This window comes from Bactrocera dorsalis, chromosome 3 (assembly GCF_023373825.1).
Source record: "Bactrocera dorsalis isolate Fly_Bdor chromosome 3, ASM2337382v1, whole genome shotgun sequence".
Classification (NCBI taxonomy): Eukaryota; Metazoa; Arthropoda; class Insecta; order Diptera; family Tephritidae; genus Bactrocera; species Bactrocera dorsalis.
In genome coordinates, this window is record NC_064305.1 from 65,822,583 (window position 1) to 65,846,236 (window position 23,654).

General features: G+C 39.1%; 1 protein-coding gene across 16 annotated transcripts in view; it reads right to left on the reverse strand.

Annotated features, from left to right (window-relative positions):
• LOC105233852 (potassium channel subfamily T member 2) overlaps window positions 1–23,654 on the reverse strand; it is a 263,246-nt gene that overhangs the window by 51,089 nt on the left and 188,503 nt on the right. For all 16 annotated transcript variants that reach the window (XM_049451971.1, XM_049451970.1, XM_049451966.1 and 13 more), the window contains 3 exons: window positions 16,631–16,894; window positions 16,309–16,487; window positions 12,839–12,979 (listed from right to left, as the gene is read on the reverse strand). In XM_049451971.1, the coding sequence (XP_049307928.1) occupies window positions 12,839–12,979; window positions 16,309–16,487; window positions 16,631–16,894 (584 nt within the window). The remainder of the gene's footprint in view (window positions 1–12,838; window positions 12,980–16,308; window positions 16,488–16,630; window positions 16,895–23,654) is intronic.

Consider the following 23,654-nt stretch of genomic DNA (forward strand, 5'->3'; position numbering starts at 1 on the left):
GGTAATGGCTATATATTTGAATTTTATACAAAAGTAATCTACTGCGAGGTAAAATTTCGATAGAATTTCATGAGCACGATACATCTGAAAATATCAGATGGGGTTTCTAAAAATTTCCTACAGTTTTAAGCACTATCTCCATGGTAGTGGTTTCATTATACAATGGCTGTTCTCAATTTAACTGGACTCTTCATATTTCAAATGGCACCAAATATCTTCCAATATAATAAGGAACATTTGCAAAGAGGTTAAACAAACCTGCGAAAATCTAATTCTAATATTATTAAAAAAAATTTAAACAAAAAGTGATAATTGTCCATTAGAGGGTTAACAAACACCTTGTCTACACATCATTCCTGAGTGCATCCATAAGCAATTAGGCTCTTGAGCACCCAATCTTGAAGTGACGCTGCAAAGTGTTGTTACAAGTTTGAATTGGTTTGCCAACGTTAGTGGCAACTAGTAGTTAGCTGGGATCTTCCGCTCTTCGTCTTCCGTTCTTCGTCTTCCGTTCTTTGTCTTCCTTTTCTCTCTTTTTCTTGAGTTTGCTTTTGTCCACAGCATTCTTTGTTCATTTTGCGCTTTTTAGCTTTGTTCTTTGTTCAGCGACAAAGAAAGCATACTTTCTATTGATATCAAACAGTTTTCTTAGTTCGTAACTAAATAAGACTTTACTTAGAATTTCTTTGTCTTTATTTGTGCAATAAGTAAATTAAAGTTTAACTTGGCGATTTTGTTGTAGACGAAGTGGAGTCAGAACGCAACTTTTTAGCGGTGATGAAAGTTGGAGTGAAAAGTGTAAGTGGAATATGATGTGAGTGGTTCATGGATTCCATAATTTTAAAATTTCTTGGGAAGTGAAGTTGTTCGAAACTGTGATATGACATCCGATTTACTAATGAGATTACCTGGAAGACACGGCAAAAGCTGCCCTTCCCAGAAGAAGCTTAAAATAATTTCGCTGAATTCCCCTTTATGAGATTTTGGTGATATTAGGCAACAACTTGACACGAAAAGTCTACAGTATTCTTTAATAAACCTTCAAAAATCATGAAATCTTCTCATGTAACCTTTTTTAAGGTTTCGAAAATATGGTGTTCTTTCGGTAATATTTAGTTTCGATGTCTCTAGTAAGGTGTGATGTCTTTACGCTGGCTGGGCATGCCTTGGTTATTCTATCAGAAGAGGTGTTCGTTATTGTTGCAGAAAGAAGATGAAAACTGATTCTTCATAAATATAAGGTCTTAAATTCGTCCAGTTGTTTTTTACATAGGCGATTTGGTTGTTTGTCGCTAAATAACTTCTTCCGGTTGACTTCCTCGTCATGTTCTCACATGACAACCTTATAGGTAGCCTCTTTGCTGACTTAATAATCTAATTGTACACTTACTTTTTCAATTCATATAAGTAGACTTACAGAGAATGTAAGTGACGGACGTCGTGCTCAAAGATATCTTCTATGAGCGCTTAGTGCCCACCTATGTAGGTGAGTTGCCCCCGCCACGATGTCAAAATCGTACTTAGCGACTTTAATGCCATGGTGGGCAAAGAAGGTATATTTGGCAAAACGGTCGGTAAATTTAGCCTACATGATGAAATATCCCCTTATGGGTTACGACTTCGCCTGGGCTCGAAATATGGGTTTCTGTAGTAAAGCTACCTGGCTATCTTCGGATCGAAAAGCCAGCAACCATATCGACCATGTTGTGATAGATGGAAGACATGTCTTTATATACGTGCGTACGCTCCGAGGTCCTAGCATTGACTCGAACCACTATCTTGTGGTCAACAAACACAAGGAAGGTTCGACATCGAGAAGCTGCAATCATAACAGACAGCCGAACGATTTTCTACTCGACTTGCCGACTTGCAATTCTGATCTCTAAGAGCACTCATCAGCAACTCTGTATAAGTGGACTGTGGGACGGAATTTCACGCTCCGTACGTACAGCTGCAAACGAAACCATTGGTTTTCGGAAAAGGAAAAAGGGCAGCTGGTACACAGTAGAGAGAAAACAGACTTCCTACATCGCAACGTTACGATCGACCACAACATGTGCAACTAGTGACTGATGCCCAGAGTATACTACAATTATGGAGGGAACAGCCTGCTGAATGGCAGTAAAGGCATAATATCAAGAGATGCCGAACCCGATTGGTCAATCGATGGATGCAGCAGACGTTGCCCGATCATTAAGAAGTTCGAATAGCAATTACACGTCTGAAAAATAACAAAGCGGATTGTCGGCCGAGCTACTCGAACACGGGGGCGTAGAACTGATATGGTCGGAGAAAAGTAAGCCCGAATATTGGAATCTAATCCTAATCCTCAAAAAGGGACCTTAGTCCTTGACCCCCTTTAAATCTACAGGGTTCATATTCATGAACTGGACGAAGGAGCACAGTATGGATCTTCATATCGCAGTCGGTGTCATTAAATTGTGACTAATAACAACCATCACTTCCCATACGAGCTTGCCAAAATACGGAGCAGCAACAAACTCCTCAAGTTGCTACTTAGTCGGCAACACTACGCAAAAAGACAAAGATTCCTTGTTGGCAACTTACAAGGCAACTCCGCAAGCATCGATATCAGCACTGGACGTCATACACAGTGGAGCCATTAAGATCAACACTGAATCTTTCCCAGTAGATGCCTTACTTGGACTCAAAGAGCTCGAATTGCCTCGCGAATGTAGACTAATCCTTGCTTAACTTCGTTCTGGATGTTGTAGCAGGTTTAGCCCTTTGCAAATCCAATAAATTGCAGTAAGCTAACAGACAAATCCTTATGATTCGAATCCGTTGAAGCAGCACGTTTCCTGAGGCTCTCGTTTGATGATTTGGAGGACAACTAACTTGCGGAAGTAGTTATGTTATTGACTAATATTGAAATCAATAAAGCAAATACTATATTAAAGCAAAGAGGGTGTCTTTAAGAGCGTATTTCTGATTGCTTTCTCATAAAAAATTCTTAATTTAATATTTGATAATTTAAGGACTGCTTTATGTATAAAGCTTTGTATGTAGTTATATTACATATCCGTAAATAATACTTTAGTAAGCGGATTTGGTCGGCAATTCCACCAGCCTACAGAAATATATATGCGCCTTTGCCTATATTTTTTTTGTAGTCTACAAATATATACAGTAATAGTAATACGCTTACATAAGCATTCCTAAAGAACTTTAAGCACATACCCGATTTGGCGTACCCCACAGGAAAGTCTATCGGCACAGAAATCTTGTGGAATTGTAGGAAAGCAAAGACTTTATTAAAACAGTGATGAAAAAATATAAGAAGTGTAGGTCCGAGATAAGCTTTGTTAGGTAAGAACAGGTTTTAGCGTTGATTCAAAAGCTATGGATTTTCACTTGGCCAGATATTTGTAATTTGTGTTACCAATACAGTCCTAAAAATAGATCACCAGAACCTACTTGTATTATATAGACGAAGCATTTTGAGCTTATCACAAATTTATTAAGGCTGTTAATATCAATCCTAGCCACTTTACTAGGTTCGCCGAGGAGTGTCTACCGAGATATTTCCATTTTAGTCTGGCAAAAGCTGCGTAATATAGGAGGAAGCGCTATATGATTCACACACGCCTTTCTCCACACAGCTTTGATACACAGTCTGCGACAGAATACATAGCCGCCCCGTGTGTAAACCTATCGGATAGTGTCTAGTCAGAACAGCTAAAATTGCGGCGAAATTGACTTTGCTATGAGTCAGTACTTCTGAGGACCTCTAGTTCGGGTTGCTGACCAGCGCTTGCTAAGCTCACTGTAGATCCAAAGATACGACGCCAGTATGCAAGAAGACATTGGAAAAGAGACTGGATTCCAAATCAGATGAAATTGAGGAAAGAATGTCCTTACTAGCAAGTTCATCGGCTCTACAATGACTGTGACTGGACACACAGACCAGTCTAGTATTTAAGAAGCGTGATGTTATTTCTAACGAGATCATGTACCCCTTGACTACTTTTGAGTATAGCAAGTTTAATATGGCATAGCCGCTCGGCTATCGGAGTGAACGTACAACTCTCTGAAGGAAGCAGCACTTCATAGCTGTACATCTACAGCTGCCACATCCGCTTAAAAAACGCTATCATGGTCTGGTAGACTCAAAGTAGAGTTGGTGGGGAGCCTGAAAGAAGACTTCACCACCTATCCTCTCTCCTAACTTCTACCCATTCTCCCACTTCGCCCAGCCCACAAGTATTTCGCAGGTATATGAGATGAGAAATAACCGACAGGACAAGGTTTTGCTGTGAAGTGATCTCGGTTGTAGGGATTGCAATTGAAGAAGTGGGGAATTTCAGTATTTCCTGCCCAGGCCATCTCATAAACACACCGTCCCAAGTCTAAAAGCCAATCACTTACCAGCTACAGGTATGTATATCTAGAGGTGCAACGTTTAGGAGTACAAATTGTATAAAGAAAAAAAAATGTAATACAAATTTCATCAACTTTTTCCTAGAGGGTCTTCAGCGGATATCCACCTGTTGTTGGCGAATGTGTTGCGCTCGTTATTTGTAATACGAAATTGTGGAATTTAATTCAATTACATTCTTGGATATATTTAATAACAAAACAGTAGCACCGCCCATGTGTCAGCCGGCAGCCTGAGTCCACATTACACAGTCACTCCTTTGTATCCATGGCCAACCTGGCACACAGTGCTCGACCAACAATGTGAGTGCCCTTAAGTACAAACAACATTGTGATGTATGTGCTAATGTATGTGCCAGTTTAGCTCGGTTGCAAATAATACCAAAGTTACCCATTCACAATAGTGCCATACTAGTGGGGCCTATGGGCCAGTGGGCTATTCACGTGGCATTATGTCATGGCCTTAAATTAATATCCACCCATTTGGTGGTTGAAATGGTCTGTTTGAGTATTAAAAGGACGGATGTTAATCTATGTGGTATATATGTATGAATAACGGTATCAACATGTGGGTATGTATTGCTGAAGTGTTTACGCTGGCGCAGGATAGTAAGTCATGCGGTGCTCCGGCCACGGCTGGACACATAAAGCGACAGCCGGGCGTGAAATAAATTAATACCGACACAGTTACACTAACAAATGAATATCATTTACAAGCTTACAACGACATGAACGCGCACATTCAGAGACAACAATGACGCTGTTGCTCTACTCGACCGCTAAATGGGAAGAACTGTGTGATTGTATGAGTTTTTTTTTGTGCTCAATAACTGTATGTAGTTGAATATGTGTGTGTATGCGTTGACATTCGCGAAAAAATTGCGGTTTTATTCTGAAAGGACACAGCTTATAAGCAGCAGGGCCGGAAAAAACTTCAACTTCTGCTGCACGGAAGCTATACCCTTCACAGGTTAATTTTTTTTAGCAAAAAAATTGTATGAAGATATTTTTATTCTATTACCAACAACTTATACCCTTCAGAGGTTAATTCTTTTAGCAAAAAAGGTTTAAGAAGTTATGTTTCTTTTATTAGCACAAAGTTATACCCTTCACAGGTTAATTTTTTTAGCAAAAATGGTTTAAGAAGATACTTTTCTTCGGCTGCACCGCAGCTATACCCTTCACAGGTAACATTTTATTCCGTCAGTTTGTATAACATCTATATGCTATAGTCGTTGGATCTGAACACCCACTTCTAAGATTGCATCATTGTCTTAGACGTGCCAAATTTCGGGAAGATAGCTCATCAAGTGAAAAAGTTTCTCATACAAGCATTTGATTCCGATCGCTCAGTTTGTATGACAGCCGTATGTTACAGTGAACCGATATCAGCAGTTCCGACAATTGAGCTGCTTACTGAAGAGAGAAGTACGTGCGTGAAATTTCATATCGATATCTCAAAAATTGAGGAACCGGGTTACGCTTACTGCTTATACTTTATGGCCTCTCCGTCGTTTCCTTTTGGGTATTATAAACTTCGACGCAAACTTTATATGCCTTATTCAGGGTATAAATACATATATTATATATACAAACACAGCAACAAGGTTTGCAGACAACCGCCATTAAGCGACCAATGCATCCATCCTTCAACGGCTTCGAGTGTGAAAGCTCCAAAAGATATGCGACCTTTGTGGAATTGGAAGAAAAAAAAGTTGAATAGAAAAGGCGGAAAAGCAAACGTTGACGCATTGACAGTAAGCAAATGGGTGACCAGGCGATTGTGACACTAATGTCCGTTTAATGTCTTCCTGGAAAAATTTCGCCGTGGCTCAAACGCAGTATTGTATATATGTATTTATATAATAGATATCTACATTTACATGAACATGCGCAAAGATGTTACTATAAACCTACATATATATTATATATTCTCAGTAGTAATATACATATATTTGTTGACTGTCGGCTTGTGTGCAAAAGTCGTGGCATTAAAATGGCATTTAAGTGAAGATAATCGTCGCAATGAATATGTAAAGCCAGATAGTAGGGCTCAGCGGTTACGACGAAATTAATTTATGAGCAACATTTCGACAAATATAAATTGTGAAATTGCCTAGTAAACAAAATAAAACTGTATAATCTACATTTTATACCTAAAAAAACCAAAAACGGGAATTAGTATTTTCGCTTCAAAGCTTAACAGAGCATGGCGTTCTATTACCGAAACCCAGATATTATACAATATATCGTCACCTTAAATGCAATATGTACATGTACCTCTATGGGCAAAATATAGTAAAGCTTTGTCCAAAACTTTGGAGTTCTTAATTTATTCTTTAAAATCTATAAGGTCTCCCTCGAAGAAATTACCCTTGGTCTCTTCACACTTGTGCTAACGTTTTTACCAATCCTCGAAACAGTTGTTAAAGTCAGTTTCCAGAATAGGCTTCAATGCATGTAGCGATTCAGCTTTAATGTCTTATTGACTCAAAACGGTTTCCCCGGAGCGGTCGTTTGAGTTTGCTGAATAGCCAGAAGTCGCCTGAAGCTAAATTAGGCAAATACAGTGGTTGCAGTACGATATTGGCTGAAAATTTGTCGAAAAACTCACAAAGAATCAATGCAGTATGCAACGGAGCATTATCGTGGTGAAAAAAACCAAGAGTTATCGGCCCATAACTCCTCTCTTTTTACTTCACGCAAGTGACCCATACAGTCAAAGAGTGTTCATTGGTAACAGTTTTCCAGTCGGAAGTCATTCAGAGTGCACCACACCTCAATAATCGAAGAAAACTGACCACATAACTTTGAGTTTTGAGCTGCTTTTCCGGCATCGGATCATCTTTTAAACGATATTCGGCAAATGGATCGTCTGTTTGTGGATCGTGAGAATCTAGAATCACCAGTAACAATACGTTATATGACATCCTGGTAGTCGAAAAGCATTGTTTCACAGACGTTAATGAGACACTGTTTTTCAAAAATCTGCGTCATTTTGGAACCAATCGTGCTCTCACTTTTCATAGGCCCAAATGATCTTTCAAAATGTTTTTCACTGATCTTTCCGATATCCCAAGTAAGATCTCTGACTGCTAATCGTATCTGCTTAAGCACCAATATCGACCAAAGTTCGAATTTATTTAAAAAGATGAGACCAACAAAATCATCCTACCGACTTTCTTAAAAGGGGAGAGCAAATAATAGCGAATCCATAAATAGGTAAGAACTGTTCGCTGAAACTTTTGCGGCTTGAATACTCGTAATACTGCTTAACTCTGGAAAATCTCGTCAGTATTTAATATAATTTTCACACAAAGTTGGTGATGAAATCGAGATCAAAAAGTAAAGCTGTACCTGCAAACCTGCGAAGCTACTATCGGGGAACTGACATTATCGATTCGTCACTTCCCACTAAGTATGAGCTCTGATTCCTTTTCTCTTCGATGGTTCTGGTTTAGACATCATCGATGCGTTACTGCTCTCTATGTGTGAGCTCTGATATCTCTTCTCTGCGAGATAGCATAGGTCTTAATATCTCTTATGGATCAAACTAACAAACGATAATGTTTTAACAAGTGTATGGCAGATGGAATTTCCGTGCTTGTTTTGGTAGTAAACGAGCCTATCTTAAGACGATAATAAAGATATCTATAAAAATTTGTTAAAGTATACTCTTTTTTGAGTATGGATCAATTGATTTTTACTTATACGTATTTTTGTTTTATTAGAACCGTTACTTTAAAGCTATTGCATATTATTCAATTATATAGTAACAACGGTGACTTTCATATTTATTTTGCTAATATTTTTTCTATTTCCCACCACTGTACGCTGTTGTATGCTTATTCATCGTAACTTTTCTTTTACAAAACAAGCAAAAAACAAATAAATAAAAAATTACAGTTAGCGCCATGAGTATGACAACTATTGTGTAGATGCATGACCGTTAATATTGTTGTTTGTGTAACAGAAGTACATAAATATTTACACACACGTTTCCGTTTGACCCGGTTTCACGCGTCCAGTGGAGGTCGTGTCCATTAGTACAACCTTTTTTGTAGACATGCGTGAATCTGCTACACGTGTGCCCTTAAGCATATGCAGGAACTCATATACATAGCATATTTAGTAGTTTATACTAGTATTAAAACATATTGGCACGCTAGTCATTCCAGGTATTACCTGGTATAGTCGGCTTATGTAAAAAGTTTACCTTACCAAACTAGCAATATTTTCTTTTTTTCTTTAGCTCATGGCAACTTTATAATATCAAATGATTTTTATTGTCTTAATTTAGGGTCAATACTCGCCTTAGTCGCCTATTAAAAATTTTTTCGAACTACCGGTTGACTTTATACCATATCTATTGGCCAATATGTAAGAAATTTTAATGAAATTCAGCAATAATATGTTTCTAATAACAGTCTATCCACTTGACTAAAATTGATGAAATCGGGGTATTACTTACCCATATTTCCTCTAACCCCCATATACCTAATTTCAAACATACGGTTGACTCTATACCTCATACATTGGTCATTTCTTGAGATGTCGTTAACGCAAAAAATATTCCTCTAGCCACATCAGGTGCGTATCTATGGACAACTGTGTGAGAGGGCAATTTCAGAAGATTACTTCGATTAGATTCTGCCGATGAAGTCTTGAAAAATTATCTGAAAACTTCAAGTTCACAAGCAACTTTCATTAGTAAGACGATTCAAGGTAATACAAAAATATTGTAAAGCGTTGTGAGACAAGGTGGGTACAAAGACATCATGCCGTTCTTCAATTCACAGTCACCCTTCCAGAAATCGTTAAAGCACTGACAAAAATAATCGAATGGAAGATAAAAATGACTCCAGTAAAAGCGTTGAATTTGGTCACCGTACTGTGCAACTTTGAGTTTACAGATGGCTGAAAATTAGATGTTGAACCCAGAATATGTGGTCGACAGAGTCATCGAAACAATATCCCCATCTCAAATCTGTGAAAACTTCTACATAGTTTCTGCATACATTCCACCCATTGAGACAGTCACACAAGATTTAAAAACTCGGTATTTTGATGTACTTAGTTCTCGAGAATTTCAATTTTAGTGAGCTGTTACCAAATTTTAACTTACCCTTAGAAGCAACAAATATGACTGTATTCATTGAATGCCTAGTTAGACCTTTTTGGAAAAATCCTGCCAGGAAGCAAAGAACTGCGAAAATCGAAGCTCAAAACAGAACTGGCGCTTTGGCAACAACAATGAAAAATGCAAATGGCTACGAGAACGCAAGTGCTTTCTGCCTTAGAAACTCTCAGCACTTGCGGTAGGGATATATCTCTGACGATTCATACTCTTCTTCACGTATTTTGCACTTTGCCAGCCACAAATGTTAGCGCTGAGCGATCTTTTTCTTATTTGCACAGAAACAAGACTTGGCTCAGAACAACGATGCTCCAGAAAAGATTGAACGGCTTAGAACTTCTCAACAAAAACTACGACATTGCTGTGGAACCAGAAGATGTAATAGAAAGATTCTTAAAATGAGCAAATACCGTATTGATTTTATGCTGTCAAATAAAGGTTGAAATATATATCAAAAATAAAATTATAGCCAACAGCTACAGGGTCCGACACTCGAAGTGTAACCATCTTCAGACCGTTCGCGCAGCTGTTGAATGATAATGCTGAGTATTGTTCACAAGTGTACAAAAGTGTTTTGCCAAAAGTGAACACAAAAAGTGATCAGCGAAAAAAAAAAAAAATAAAAAAAAAAAAAAAAAAAAAAAAAAAAAAAAAAAAAAAGAAAGAATTCAAACGCAATAGTTTGATTGCTTTATATTTAGCCAGAAAAACACAGCGAGCAATTTTTCGTGAGCTCCAACACTTTAATGTGAATAAAGTTTTTGTTTATCGCACCATCACTCATTCCAATGATACTGGTAGTATCGCAAAACCCCATGGAGGTGGTCATCAAAAGACTGCAACGTCACGAGAGATGGTTCGGAAAGTGAAGAAGCGACTTGAGCCAAATTCATACGAAGTGCCAATCAAATGGCTAAAGAACTGAAAATATCCGACCGCAGCATCCGACGCATATTGAAAAATGAGCTCTAGGTCAGGCTTTATAAGTTCCAAAAGGCCCATGATCTCACACTGAAGCAGCAACAAGACTTGAGAGAGCGAAGCAGTTGCTTAGCTGGGCCGAAAGCAGTCAAATTCCGAACATTGCGTTTTCTGACGAAATAATTTTTCCAATTGAGCAATTCGTAAACTCTCAAAACGATAGGGTTTACTTGACCGGCCGTTCATACGAGAATCTACGTCATCGGTTTGCCACCAGGAGGCAGCACCCGCCACAAATAATAATTTGGGCAGCTGTCACCGGAGATGGGCGCTCTCCAATTGTTTTCATCGAGCCTGGCGTCAAAGTAAATGCGGGATATTATCGGAAAAGTGTTCTGGAGGCTACTTTGAAGCCGTGGGCAAACAAACATTTCGATCGCAAACCATGGACGTTTCAACAAGACTCAGGACCGTCTCACACAGCGCGAGTGTACCAAGAATGACTGAAAAACAACGTTCCGAACTTCATTACGACCACACAATGGCTCTTGAATTCACCAGATGCGAATGCAATGGATTATTGTCTCTGAGCTATTTTGGGGAACAAGGTCCGAAGTAATAAATACAACAGTCTCGAGATGCTGATGAAAACCATTGTCCGTGAGTGGGCCAAAATACCGGAAAGTCACATTCGGGCAGCTTGTGACTCGTTTTTTGACCGTCTCAAGGCCATAGTTAAGGCAAAGGGTGGTCATATCGAGCGAAAGTGAATTGGTCCTGAATTTATGATTATTTTTACACATCGTGTACTTTAAAATAAATAAAAATAATTTTCCAAACCGAATTTATGGCTTTTTTAATTGGTTACACTACGAGCCGGACGCTGTACACATTTCTTAAATCAAGTACTAAATTATGTAGTTCAGTGCCCCTAAAGGATAAGTAAATTATAAGAAATTGAGAAAAAATGGATAAAAAAGAATTTTGCGTGTTGAATGACGATTTTGCGGACACTGTCCGAGGAAAATTAGCTATCAAGCACTGAAGACGGTGAACACAGTGAACGCCCTTATCGACGAAAATATCAAAAAATTACACAAAATAATTTTGGATGACCGTATAGGGAAGTTGTTCGAAATAACAAGCACTACAAAGGTAGTAACTGAACATGTACATATATCATATCATTCACAAATATTTGGGTATGAGAAAGTTTTGCACAAATTGGTGCGGTGGTCATTGTTGAGCAAAAGTAACGACGAGATGATGATTCGGAAGAGAGTTTGGAGATGTGCAAGAATAACAAACTCGAGTTTTTCGTCGAAATGTGACAACGAATAAAAAATGAACCCATCATTTCACTCCAAAGTTTACTCGACATTCATCCAAGTGGACTGCATACGATGAACCCGCTCCAAAGTGTGGAAAAAGGCAACAGACGGCTGGCAAGATTATGGCGTCTGTATTTTGGGATGCGTATGGAAGAATTTTTATTGACTAAGGGAGGATCATCATTACCATTAGAAGGATGAAACCACCGAGAAACGACCGCATTTGAAGAAAAATAAAGTGCTGATTAACCCACACAATGCACCGTATCATTAAAAACGAAATTCATTGAATATTGCTTGGAATTGCTTCTGCATTCACCATGTTTTCCATATCTGGCCCCAAGGATTATTTCCAGTTCTCAGATATCAAAGGAGTGCGCGCTGAGACAACATTTTCGTTGAGTGAAGAAGTGATTGCCTATTTTGAAGCAAAATAAAAATCGTATTTCATAAATGGTGTATAAAAGTGGGGATGTCGCTAAAACCAGTGTATCAACCTTGTAGGGAACTATGTTGAATATAAAAAATGCCAAAAAAAAATGCATTCTATTATGGCCCGGAATGGTACTTTTCAATTGACCTATTCAATGTATTATATAAAAATAATGAGCGTATCAAGCAGAGTCTATTTGTGAGATACCTTCACGAAATTTGGCACGAAATATTTTCCAAGGCATTGCTACGGTGTTGGAATAAATTCTTCAGATTGGACCACTATTACATAATTAGCTGCCACAAAACGAATATGTTCAATATCAAGAAAAATATATTTTTATACCATTTATTGCTTTCAAATTGGAGCTGTGAGGGGACTATAACTTCTTTGAAGCCGAAGTTAACGGTTTTTCTTGTTTTTAAGTATTTTCGGTGAAAAAATAATTTTTAAAGGCAACTTTATACCAATATATAAATATAAAATAATACAAGTAAGTCGTATTCATCCAAATGACTTCGAAGTCTGGAAATTGTATGCTAAAATTCGTTGAACATTTTCTCACACTTAAATACTAAAAGTTAAGGAATATTAGGAAAAATTAAAGCATTTACTTACTGTCCTCGTGACGTGTGCAACAGCAATGTGACCAGCGTACTCGCGCCGGGGCAAGTGCAGTTATTGGCTAACAGCGCGTATTTGAATTCGTCCTCGCAGACGACGTGCTCCGCAAATTTCACATGAAGCTTGTGCTCCGGTCTGCGGTTGTCGGTTTGGCGGTTTGACGGTTTGTAGTTCGGCGATTGAACGGTTGAATGGTTACACACAACAAACAGCGAACCGAGGACGACAAGCAACAATAGCCGCCGCATAAAACCGAAATGAGTTCGGGGCGGTTGCGAGTGGACCAAGCCGCGTTGAGTTGCCCGAAATCCATTTAAATCCCAGTCATTGTTGCGTTTGTTGCAAGCCACAGCGTCGCATTGTTGTTATTGTAGTGCATTAGTTTAAGTGGTGTGACGCGAAGGTTCAGTTTACGCGCGTCGAATGTTGCCGGCGGGGGGTTTCATGAAAAATACACAAAAACAAAAACAAAAGCAAACATTTGCGATGAATAAAGTATCCAGTTGTTGTTGTTATACGGTCATAATTAAAAAGCAACTATAAGCATAATTACACCGCCAACAAGAACAATAAATACAACACATTGTTGTTGCCCACCATTCCAATTAACCTTTCCCGTACTAAAATTTCATTGTTGCCCAACAATTCCACGGACATTCGAGCTGAGCGCACATTTATCATCGTGATGCGCCTTCCAGCTTTATTTTGCATATTTTGTTCGTGGCGGGTGTGCCGAAGTGGAGCTGCTTAGCGAGATTAATGGCTGCCATTCCAGCAATTCGAGCGAGTGTTGCAATGCGCTTTCGGTGCGCTCAAATTTTTATTTGCTTAAATCGAGGTCACGTTGCTTATCAATTTTTCTCGGAAAATTGGTGAATTTAGCGCACCAAATGAAGCTTCTATTTTTCTTGTAATATCTAGCTTATCAATTTAACGCCCACGTGTCACACGCTGTCTTCATTTGGGAAATTGAGAGGAACATCCGTTGGTGTTTTGAAAGTTTGAATGAGAAATAAGAAACCGCTAGGCGACCTATTATAAAATATCTCTCCGCCTCTCTCTCTATCTATCTCTCTATCTAAATGAGATGAGAAACGCGTTTAAACCTTTCTATGCTATTCCCTGAATATCAGTCTATAATGGAATCAGACTCATCGCGGGGTTTATGTGAATACACATACAAGTGGTAAAGCTTTCTGCTTCGGTTAGTGGATGAGGAAGCGAAGCGTTGTGAACGAAGACAAGGCGTCATAAAAAAAAACATTCGTCATCGTCCCTGCCTCTGCGCCGTGGTCGGGGATGACATGGTGCAGAGGCATGAACAATGGCAAAATCTGATTACGAGTTTTCGAGAGAAAGGTTCTGCGAAAATTGTATGGTCTTTTGAGTATAGGCAACGAGGAGTACTGCAGTCGATGGAACGTTAAGCTGTATGAGAAGTACGGCGATATTGGCTTACAGATAATTTAGCGATTCAGTAGACAGCGGGGTGGCTAGGTCATGTTGTCCGGATGGAAGGGAACACTCGAGCTTTGAAGGTTTTGAATTCAGTACCTGCCTGTAGAAGCAAGGGAAGAGAAAGACCTTCACTCCGTTGGAGTGATCAGGCGGAAAAGACCTGGCTGTACTTGGTATCGCACATTGGCGAGAAATAGCGAAACGAAGAAACGACTGGCGCAATGTTTAAAAGTCATTAATATCATTCATCATAAAAAACATTATTACCAAATATCACTTTCTGAAAAGAACGTTATTCGTGCGCTTTGTTCAACTTATGGTCAACATGATCGGCCTACTCAGCGCACTATTCGCAACATCATCATCCATCTTGAGACCCAACTTTCATTACTGGATAATATTCGATCGAATAAACTAACAAAATACAGCGGTCGTAACTGAGGGTGTACACGGAGACCGCGGAGAGTCGCTTCGGCCCCGTTCGTAGTAATTCGGAGAGACATATGGAACGACTTGGCGCATTTTACGTCGATATCTTGAATATTAAGAACTGAAGCCTTCCGACCTTCTCAAGCGGCATCGTTTCGCTCTATGGGAAAGGTCCTTGAAAAGTTCCAAGAAGATTTGTAGCTTTCGAGCAAAGTTTAGTTTAACATGAGACCAATTTCTGACTCAATGGGTGTGTAAACAAGCAAGATTGCCGCATTTGGGACGAAGAGCAACCTGAAGAGTTTCAAGAGCTACCATATCATCACATCCACATTCCTTGAAAAATGAAGCCGATGAGAACCTAATTTCAATGACGATCAATCGGGCCTTGATAACCGACTATTTGATGCCTGAAATGGCTAGTGATCTCGGTGATATTTGGTTCCAAGAATTTGGCGCCGATTCCCACACATCGTATCAATCAATGAATTTAGAGAAAGAACACTTCGGTGAGCAGATAATTTCGTATTTTAGACTGGTCGATTGGCCACCAAGTTCGTGTGATAGCACATCATTTGGCTTTTTCCTGTGGGGATATGTAAAGTTTTAAGGTGGGCAATCCCACTTCGATTCTTGTCCTTACAAAACAACACGCGTATCATTCGCCAGGAAGCAGTCGAAATACTGAACGAGTCGACGAAAATTGAACTCAACGGATGGTCCATCTGAGAGAGATAATCTTGCAGAAATAAATACCGAAGAATGTTCTTGTGAATGATAGTAAACATTCCCCAACTTGACGCTTCTATTTTTTCCATATAAAAGTAGGAAATCTCGAAATGGATCACACTACACAAGTAAGGTCTTAAGGAACAAGAGTTTTGAAATTGGCATTACGAAGGCATACATTTTAAGGACAAAACTTTGATTTTGAAGTTTTGCTTTGCTGGATTCTTGAAGTATGGATTGCTGTAGCAGTTAATTTTCACATGCCGAAATAGAGCGTGAAAAATAATCTTGCCGATGAATCTCTCATACGATAGGAAATTTATTTACTGAGGAGCCTGATCTCAGCCTTGAAATCCAACGTAGATGCACTCTTGCGATCACGCGCTACTTTGGACTGAGCAGGCGAGTGAAAAGTAAAGTCTTCTCCTGAAGAGCAAAGACCAAACTACGAGTATACAAGTCTCTAATAATTCCTGCTCGGCTGTATGGTGCGGAAACATGGACAATGACATGATATGATGAGTCGGCCATGGCCCATTATAACGATGGAACGATGGTGGAGGCAGAGGAAGAAAATGACCCTCACTCCGTTGGAGAGATCAGCTAAATATTGATCTGGCGGCACTTGCTATCTCGAATTGATGCCAAATATCGAAAAGTAGAAACGACCGGCTGGTGTTAGAGTCACCGCCATTCAATATTAATTTGTGTAATAACACCGATTCTTTTGGCACTTCCAGGCATACATTTGTGCGCTGATACTTGTCGAATAAACCTTTCATAAGCTTGGCTAAATCTCGTTGTCCGCATTATAATTACCCCACAAAATAGTACACCCGCATACTTACCGAAATATCTGCACATATTGCGGCACACTCGGCGCAAAATCTTTAACCGCCCACGAACGCAATATCGTGTGCTCGTCGGCTGCAGTCTTATCGGCATAATTACGAGCGGCGAGTATGAAACAAGCCTCGGCCTCATTCATGCGCGCACGTGCCAAATCGCCATCCTTTAAACAGGAACCCTGCGAACAAACAAAAACACAAAGAAGGAAAGAAAGCGAATGCGGATTAAACGCTTGATTTGATTAACGAAAGTGCGTCGCATGTAAGCGAATATCGGCGATTGTTAAATCACTGGTATGGAATCCAACGTGCGAGCACTCACCTGAATATAAATGACCCGTTGCGCCCAAATCGGCACCTGCAATATCATACGCATCGTGGTGTCCAACTCCATGGGACTGAGCAGCACCACATAGTAGTCCTGTAGCAGTGGGTGCGCATAAAATTCGTTGAGGAAGTCCATGATTGTGTCCGCGTGCAGTGTGGTCGAGCAGACGACGACGTGTTTTTCGCTTTGCGCGCGATGCGATGAATAGCTGCCGCCCAACTTCTGCCGCTCCATCCAAGTGAAGGCCAATTGCTCGAACTACGAAAAAAGCGTGAGATTGCGACAGCCAAATTTTTTAAAATAAAAAAAAAAATTGTTTTTTTTTGGAAAAAATTGGTATACAGAAAAAAGGCAATCTAGTTGTGTGTGTGTGTGTCAATATGTAAGTGGACTTGGCATGTTTTGGCTCAAAATCATTTGTGCATGTCAAATAGCGCCGCCAATCAACAGCAGCGTTGCAATAACCCCGTCAGTCGGCTAGGTCAGTTATGCCGGTCACTCAACACTCGGCTGCTTGACGGTTGACCGGTTGACTGGCGGGCCGCATGACTTTCGGTGACAGACAAAGCTACAAAGCTAGTTTGCCAAACGTTTCGCTTATTTTTTTGCTTTTGTTGTCACTTCAATTAGTCGCTTTTTTGCGTTCTTCCCGAAGAATTCTCGTACACTTGCCAATCAAGGCTTCTTTTCAGTTTTCAAAGCTCTCAATAGTTTGCTGAAGTTGAGTTTTCGCAATTTCTTTTATGCGTGCATTTGCTTGAGGAAGCACTTATTGTGTTCGCCCACACACGCACACAGGCACACATATAGGAATTTCTGCGGAGCTTTCATTATTCAGAAAAGAGTAGAGAAAATAAACGGAAAACCAAAGCCGAACGCAAAAAGTTTATGCATTTAACGTTCGAATGCAATTTTCTACGTGTTGCCGGAGTTGCTTTGTTTGTTCAGTTAACGGTCCAGTTGACCGCTGCGACATAAAACGATGCATGCTTTGCTCTTTCATCATTAAACTGGTGGTTTTGTGTGCGTGTGGGATGGGGAAAATATTTTAACGTTTAAGTTGTTTTGACAAACGGTAATGTGCGAAATATAAGTACTTGCTTCGCTAACGTTCAACAAAAAGTAAATTTAGAAAACTTCCAAAGAGCTTTCACTAAAAGTTTTGTTGATGCTTTAAAGAGTTGTAGTGCGTTAACTGCTCTTCTGGCCTGAGCAATTACCTGATCGTTATCGAAACCCACGATTTCCTCTTCTCTGTGACAAAAATCTGAAATATTTCGAAGGTTTGCTTATGAAATCTCACTAACAATCTTTTTTATAAACTCGAACTTGAGTTCATCCTTGATGAATTATGGTTTTCATTTCCAAAAAGGTACGAAGACGACCGGTTCCAGACAAGTCGATGTAATAACTTAGTTTTAAGGTACTGTGACCTAAGTGCACACCTATTTTAAGAGGCATTGAGATGACTTGAGATCTGTTAAGATTCATCTGTCAAGGATGGGGAGGTGAATTATAAGCACAACCTTGTCGAAATATGTTTTGAAAGCTATATTTCCTACGTAAAGATAAAATTTAAAGAAAAGCCTGTCATCTAAATTGAATAACACTTCATCAAAAAATAATACATATACATATCTTTCTAAGAGCGAAAAGAGCAAATTCCAAAAGAGTCGCTTATTAGTATTCTTCTGTTAAAGTATATTCTTTGATAGTCAGATTCACATATTTAAATGAGTGGTGTGGTTATAGGATTAGAATTAAAATCGTATGTCAATTAGCTGTGAGAATCCTATGTCGTCCATTTCGAGGTTTCTTACTTTTTTAAAGAAAAAGAACAAAGAAACTTCAAATTTAACGGGAATGTTTATTGTCATTCGAAATAACATTCTTTGGTATTTAATTTTTTGAAGATCACCTCTTTCCTCCGCCATCATTTTTGAAGAAATATAGACCAATTATTCCAATCGTTTACAAACCACAGCAAACTCTTGTTTTTTCTGGAAGAAATTACAGCTCTTGAATATTTTCTGGTCACTCTTCGTCCTAAATGCGACAAGTTTGCTTGTTTACATAAATGTGCCTCATCGCTGAACAAATTTTGGCCCAAAAATCTCGGATCTTCTTGGAATTTTTCAAGAGCCAATAGAGCGAAGCGATGTCACGTGGGAAGATCGAGCGGCTTCAGTTCTTGCACAAGCTGTTTTTAGTACGCTTTCAATTTAAGATCTCGATGTAAAATGCGCCATGTCGTTCCATACGTCAGTCCAAGTTGCTGCGAACGGCGCCGAAGCGACTCTCCATAGTCTTCGTGTACACCGTCAGTTACAACTGCTGTATTTTGTTGATTTATTCGATCGAATATCATCCAGTAATGGTATACTGTTATGAGTCAATATTTGGCCGATATATCCAGAATAAGGTCTCCTAATTCGAAAATTTTTATGTAAGGTAAAGGTTTATTTTTTAAGAGCTTGATAACTTTAAAAAAAAAAAAAAACGCATAAAATTTGCAAAATCTCATCGGTTCTTTATTTGAAACGTTAGATTGGTTCATGACATTTACTTTTTGAAGATAATTTCATTTAAATGTTGACCGCGGCTGCGTCTTAGGTGGTCCATTCGGAAAGTCCAATTTTGGGCAACTTTTTCGGGCATTTCGGCCGGAATAGCCCGAATTTCTTCGGAAATGTTGTCTTCCAAAGCTGGAATAGTTGCTGGCTTATTTCTGTAGACTTTAGACTTGACGTTGCCCCAAAAAAAATAGTCTAACGGGTTTAAATCGCTTTATCTTGGTGGCCAACTTACGGGTCCATTTCTTGAGATGAATTGTTGTCCGAAGTTTTCCCTCAAAATGGCCATAGAATCGCGAGCTGTGTGGCATGTAGCGCCATCTTGTTGAAACCACATGTCAACCAAGTTCAGTTCTTCCATTTTTGGCAACAAAAAGTTTGTTAGCATCGAACGATAGCGATCGCCATTCACCGTAACGTTGCGTCCAACAGCATCTTTGAAAAAATACGGTCCAATGATTCCACCAGCGTACAAACCACACCAAACAGTGCATTTTTCGGGATGCATGGGCAGTTCTTGAACGGCTTCTGGTTGCTCTTCACCCCAAATGCGGCAATTTTGCTTATTTACGTAGCCATTCAACCAGAAATGAGCCTCATCGCTGAACAAAATTTGTCGATAAAAAAGCGGATTTTCACATTTCGAACCGAACACTGATTTTGGTAATAAAATTCAATGATTGCAAGCGTTGCTCGTTAGTAAGTCTATTCATGATGAAATGTCAAAGCATACTGAGCATCTTTCTCTTTGACACCATGTCTGAAATCCCACGTGATCTGTCAAATACTAATGCATGAAAATCCTAACCTCAAAAAAATCACCCGTTACATACATTGGGGCTAAGGGAAGTATTGACCCGATTCAACCGATTTTTAGTACACAGAATAACTAATCTCAAGAAAGGCTTCCGTCTGAACTTAAATTATATATCTCACACTTTGACCGATATTTGCGGTCAAGAGTCAACTGTAGGTACTGGGGTCCACATATTTAATACCTATGTAGTGTGGTGAACAGTTTTGTTTAGTTACACTATGGCAAATATTAAAGTAATTTTCTGATTTGTGTACTGGAAAGTAAAAGAATAAAGTGGAATTTAAATATTTTTATATGGGAAGTGGGCGTGGTTGCTGTCCGATTTCGCGCATTTTCACACTCTTAGATAGGAATATGAGAAAAATGTCATGTACTAGTTAAGTTCAGTCGAAATGGGGTGCAGGTCGGGTCCTGAGATATGTGATTTACCAAAAAGTGGGCGGTGTCACGCCCGTCATACAATTTTCACCTTGGGTCCCATAAAATATTCTTATACCATCTCAAAGGTAAAATTTAATGTCACTGGTATAATTAGTTATTGATTTAATTAGTAGTTTTAAACAGTACCGTTATATTGAGAGTGAGTGTGATTTCATCCATTTTTAAACTGTCGGTAGGTGTTCTTATGTTATTGCGCTCAGCAAATTTGGTTGTTGTAGTGAAATTAAATTAACCTGTTCTTAATAGATTTTGATTTATTTCAACCGTTTCATTTCATTTCGTTTAAAAAAATAATAATTTATTTAGGTTTCGAACTTTTACTTTTTACTTAAAATTGTTTTATTCTAATTATTCTGACATAGCTTGAACTCGGAAAACTGGCAGTTAAATTAATATTCTGAATCTGTTCTAAGTCATACGAAAACTTATGATCTTATAAGTTTGAAACCGGTTCTAGGTTATATACTATACTGAATCTAGGTTATATACTCGTATTATATGTAAATTGTAGAAACACACGATTTAAGCATTGCCAATCCCGCCTGGTTACAGCTTTAACTGATTGCAAAATTTAAAAAGTCTAATAGCGACTAATTTTCCATTGGGACATAATGAGACACTTTGGTATATGTTCTGTACGTATGAGAGACTGTTCTAGTAAATTTTGTACTCGCACTTGTGTGTCACACTGTAACTGTAAACACAAAGTAATAAACTGCTTTTAGCTTTAAAAAACGAACGAGCTGTTTACTGAGAAATCCATTAGATAATTAAATGTTAATGCAATATATAATGTGGCGCTTTCAAAACTTTACTTTCTATTAGCGTCGGCCTGGACCTTTGCGCCGTTAATTAAAGTGTCAAAGCAAATTATTGCAACATTCATGCAATTGAAATTACTTATTATGGAAAAGCGCTTAAATTAATTTAAAAAGCAAACGCACACAAACGCTCACATATGTATGCAAATACATATGTATGTATATATAAGTATATATACTGTGGAAATGACGGTTAATTATATTTAGCTATGAGTTTACTACCGTTAACCGCCACTGTCATTACCATTAAAGGGCAATGTCAATAAATATAAGAACCATTAGTCCGGCACAGAAATGCCCACATGTGGCAGCACATACATTTATATGTGTGTGTGTGTGTGTTTGTAACCAAAGTACTTTAAGTAGTGCAAAGTATTTGACCCAAATTGAAGCCCAAACATAACCTATAAAGGGTGAACTGTTAGGAAAAACAGGTGCACAGTTGTGACAGCTGTCAAAGTCAGCAATGACATTCAGCTGTCAGAAAATTGACGAAGGTTTTATACTTAAGATTGAAGTATGGGATCTATTTGAGTTCTTTAAATTGAGAGAAGTTGCTTATATGGAACAATATTTTGTTTTAAGCAGTTCAGCCAGACCGGTTGGGGGTAAAACTAGAAAAAACGCTTACTTCGCTTAATAATCTGTGTCAAGTTTCATGAGAATATCTCATTAATAAAAAGAATTTTCCAAACAAAGCTTTACTTTGATTGGTAAGTTTCTATGGCAGTAATCTGTTATAGTATTCCAATATGAACGATATATTCAGTAGATGTAGCCTTGTCTTTGGCTATAGTCCGTGTCATATTTAGAGACGACATTTTGCCAATTAAAAAAAAGGACTTGGTTGAGAGTTTATATTAGCTGTCGCCATAAAGGCGCATCACCTTAAGCAGAAATCGGTGTGTGCAAAATTTTAGATCTATATCTCAAAAACTGAGGGACTATTGTGAGTACATAGGGTTTGTTCGGAAAGTAATAGGACCGATTTTCTTCCGCCGTGACTGTACTTCGGATTGTGAGCACATCGACTGGATTCGGTAGAGGGCGTTCCTAGCTAAAAAACGAGCGGCTGGTCAGTTGTCTCCGATCACCTGGAGAGTCAGGAAATTTTCGCGCGACGTGTTTTTGTGAGTGGTGCAAGCCGAAAATGCAGAGTTCGTTAGAGCAGAGGTACGCGATTAACCCACCTCTTTGTAAAACTCGCTAAATCTGCGACAGAGATGTTTAATATACTCAAGCAGCCTTAACCAGATGTTACTTTGGCAAGAAGTGGTGTGTTTCGGTGGCACCAGGCCAGAACCCAGACTGTCGACTAAGTATTTGTTTAATTGCCTAGATGTTAAATTATCAAAATTTGTGGTTGATGACATTGTGACGGAGCACTTGAACATGCGCAAGCTCACAGCACTTTTCTTGTGAACAACTGCCTAACCAAGGCCGGCATCCCAACGCTTCTGCAACCGCCCTATAGCTCAGATGTGGCCCGGGCTTTTTTTGTTGGCTTGCCTGAAAAGGCCGCATTTTGAGACGACAGAAGGGACCCAAGCGGCATGCACTTCGACTCTCAAGGCTATTCCGGAGAATGCCTTCCGTGACGCCTTCAATGCGTGGAAATCGCGCTGACAGCGCTGCATTGACGCAGAAGGAGGCCATTTTGAAAGTTTTTAAAGAATTGTAACGATTGGTTCAATAAATTCTTTTAAATCGACTCAGTCCTATTAATTTCAAATCAGAGGCTGTAAAAGTCACGCACCAACCTCTCCGACACTCATAGAAAAGGTGGTGAAAATTCTTTTACCAACACAAGAGCCCCCAATTGCGCAGATCGATACCAGCACGTATGTCTCCACAGTCGACGAGTAGGAGGTAATGGAAGTCACCTAGAAGAAGAGTCTCGGGGGATATCTGAAATATTTGGAATCAGAAGCCATCGGTCCACGGTAGATGCATTCGGAAAAGTAACGAGCATTACGGTCAATGTCATAGAGGCATGACATCCATATTGCGCAGTTGTCGTGCCTGAAGTAAAAAACGCTTTCAACTACTCGTACTGATATACTGGCCACATATTCTGAGGACATTGGAAGCACGAAACACCGGGGTATCTGCTGAGGATAATTAGCAGCTATCTGACAGACTACTACTGTATGATACGTAGTTCCAAAAAGCTACATGGTGACAGATGGGGTACCACAAGGCTTCTTCCATGTTCATTATGCCCGACAACATAGTGAGTCGAATGGAGCGATCAAAGCTGGTGTGTTTTGAAATGAAAGAGCAGGTCACAAAAACGCTGCAAGAACTAAGAAGCATAAAACCACATGGATAAAGAAACAGTAAGAATATTTATGCAAGGCTAATCT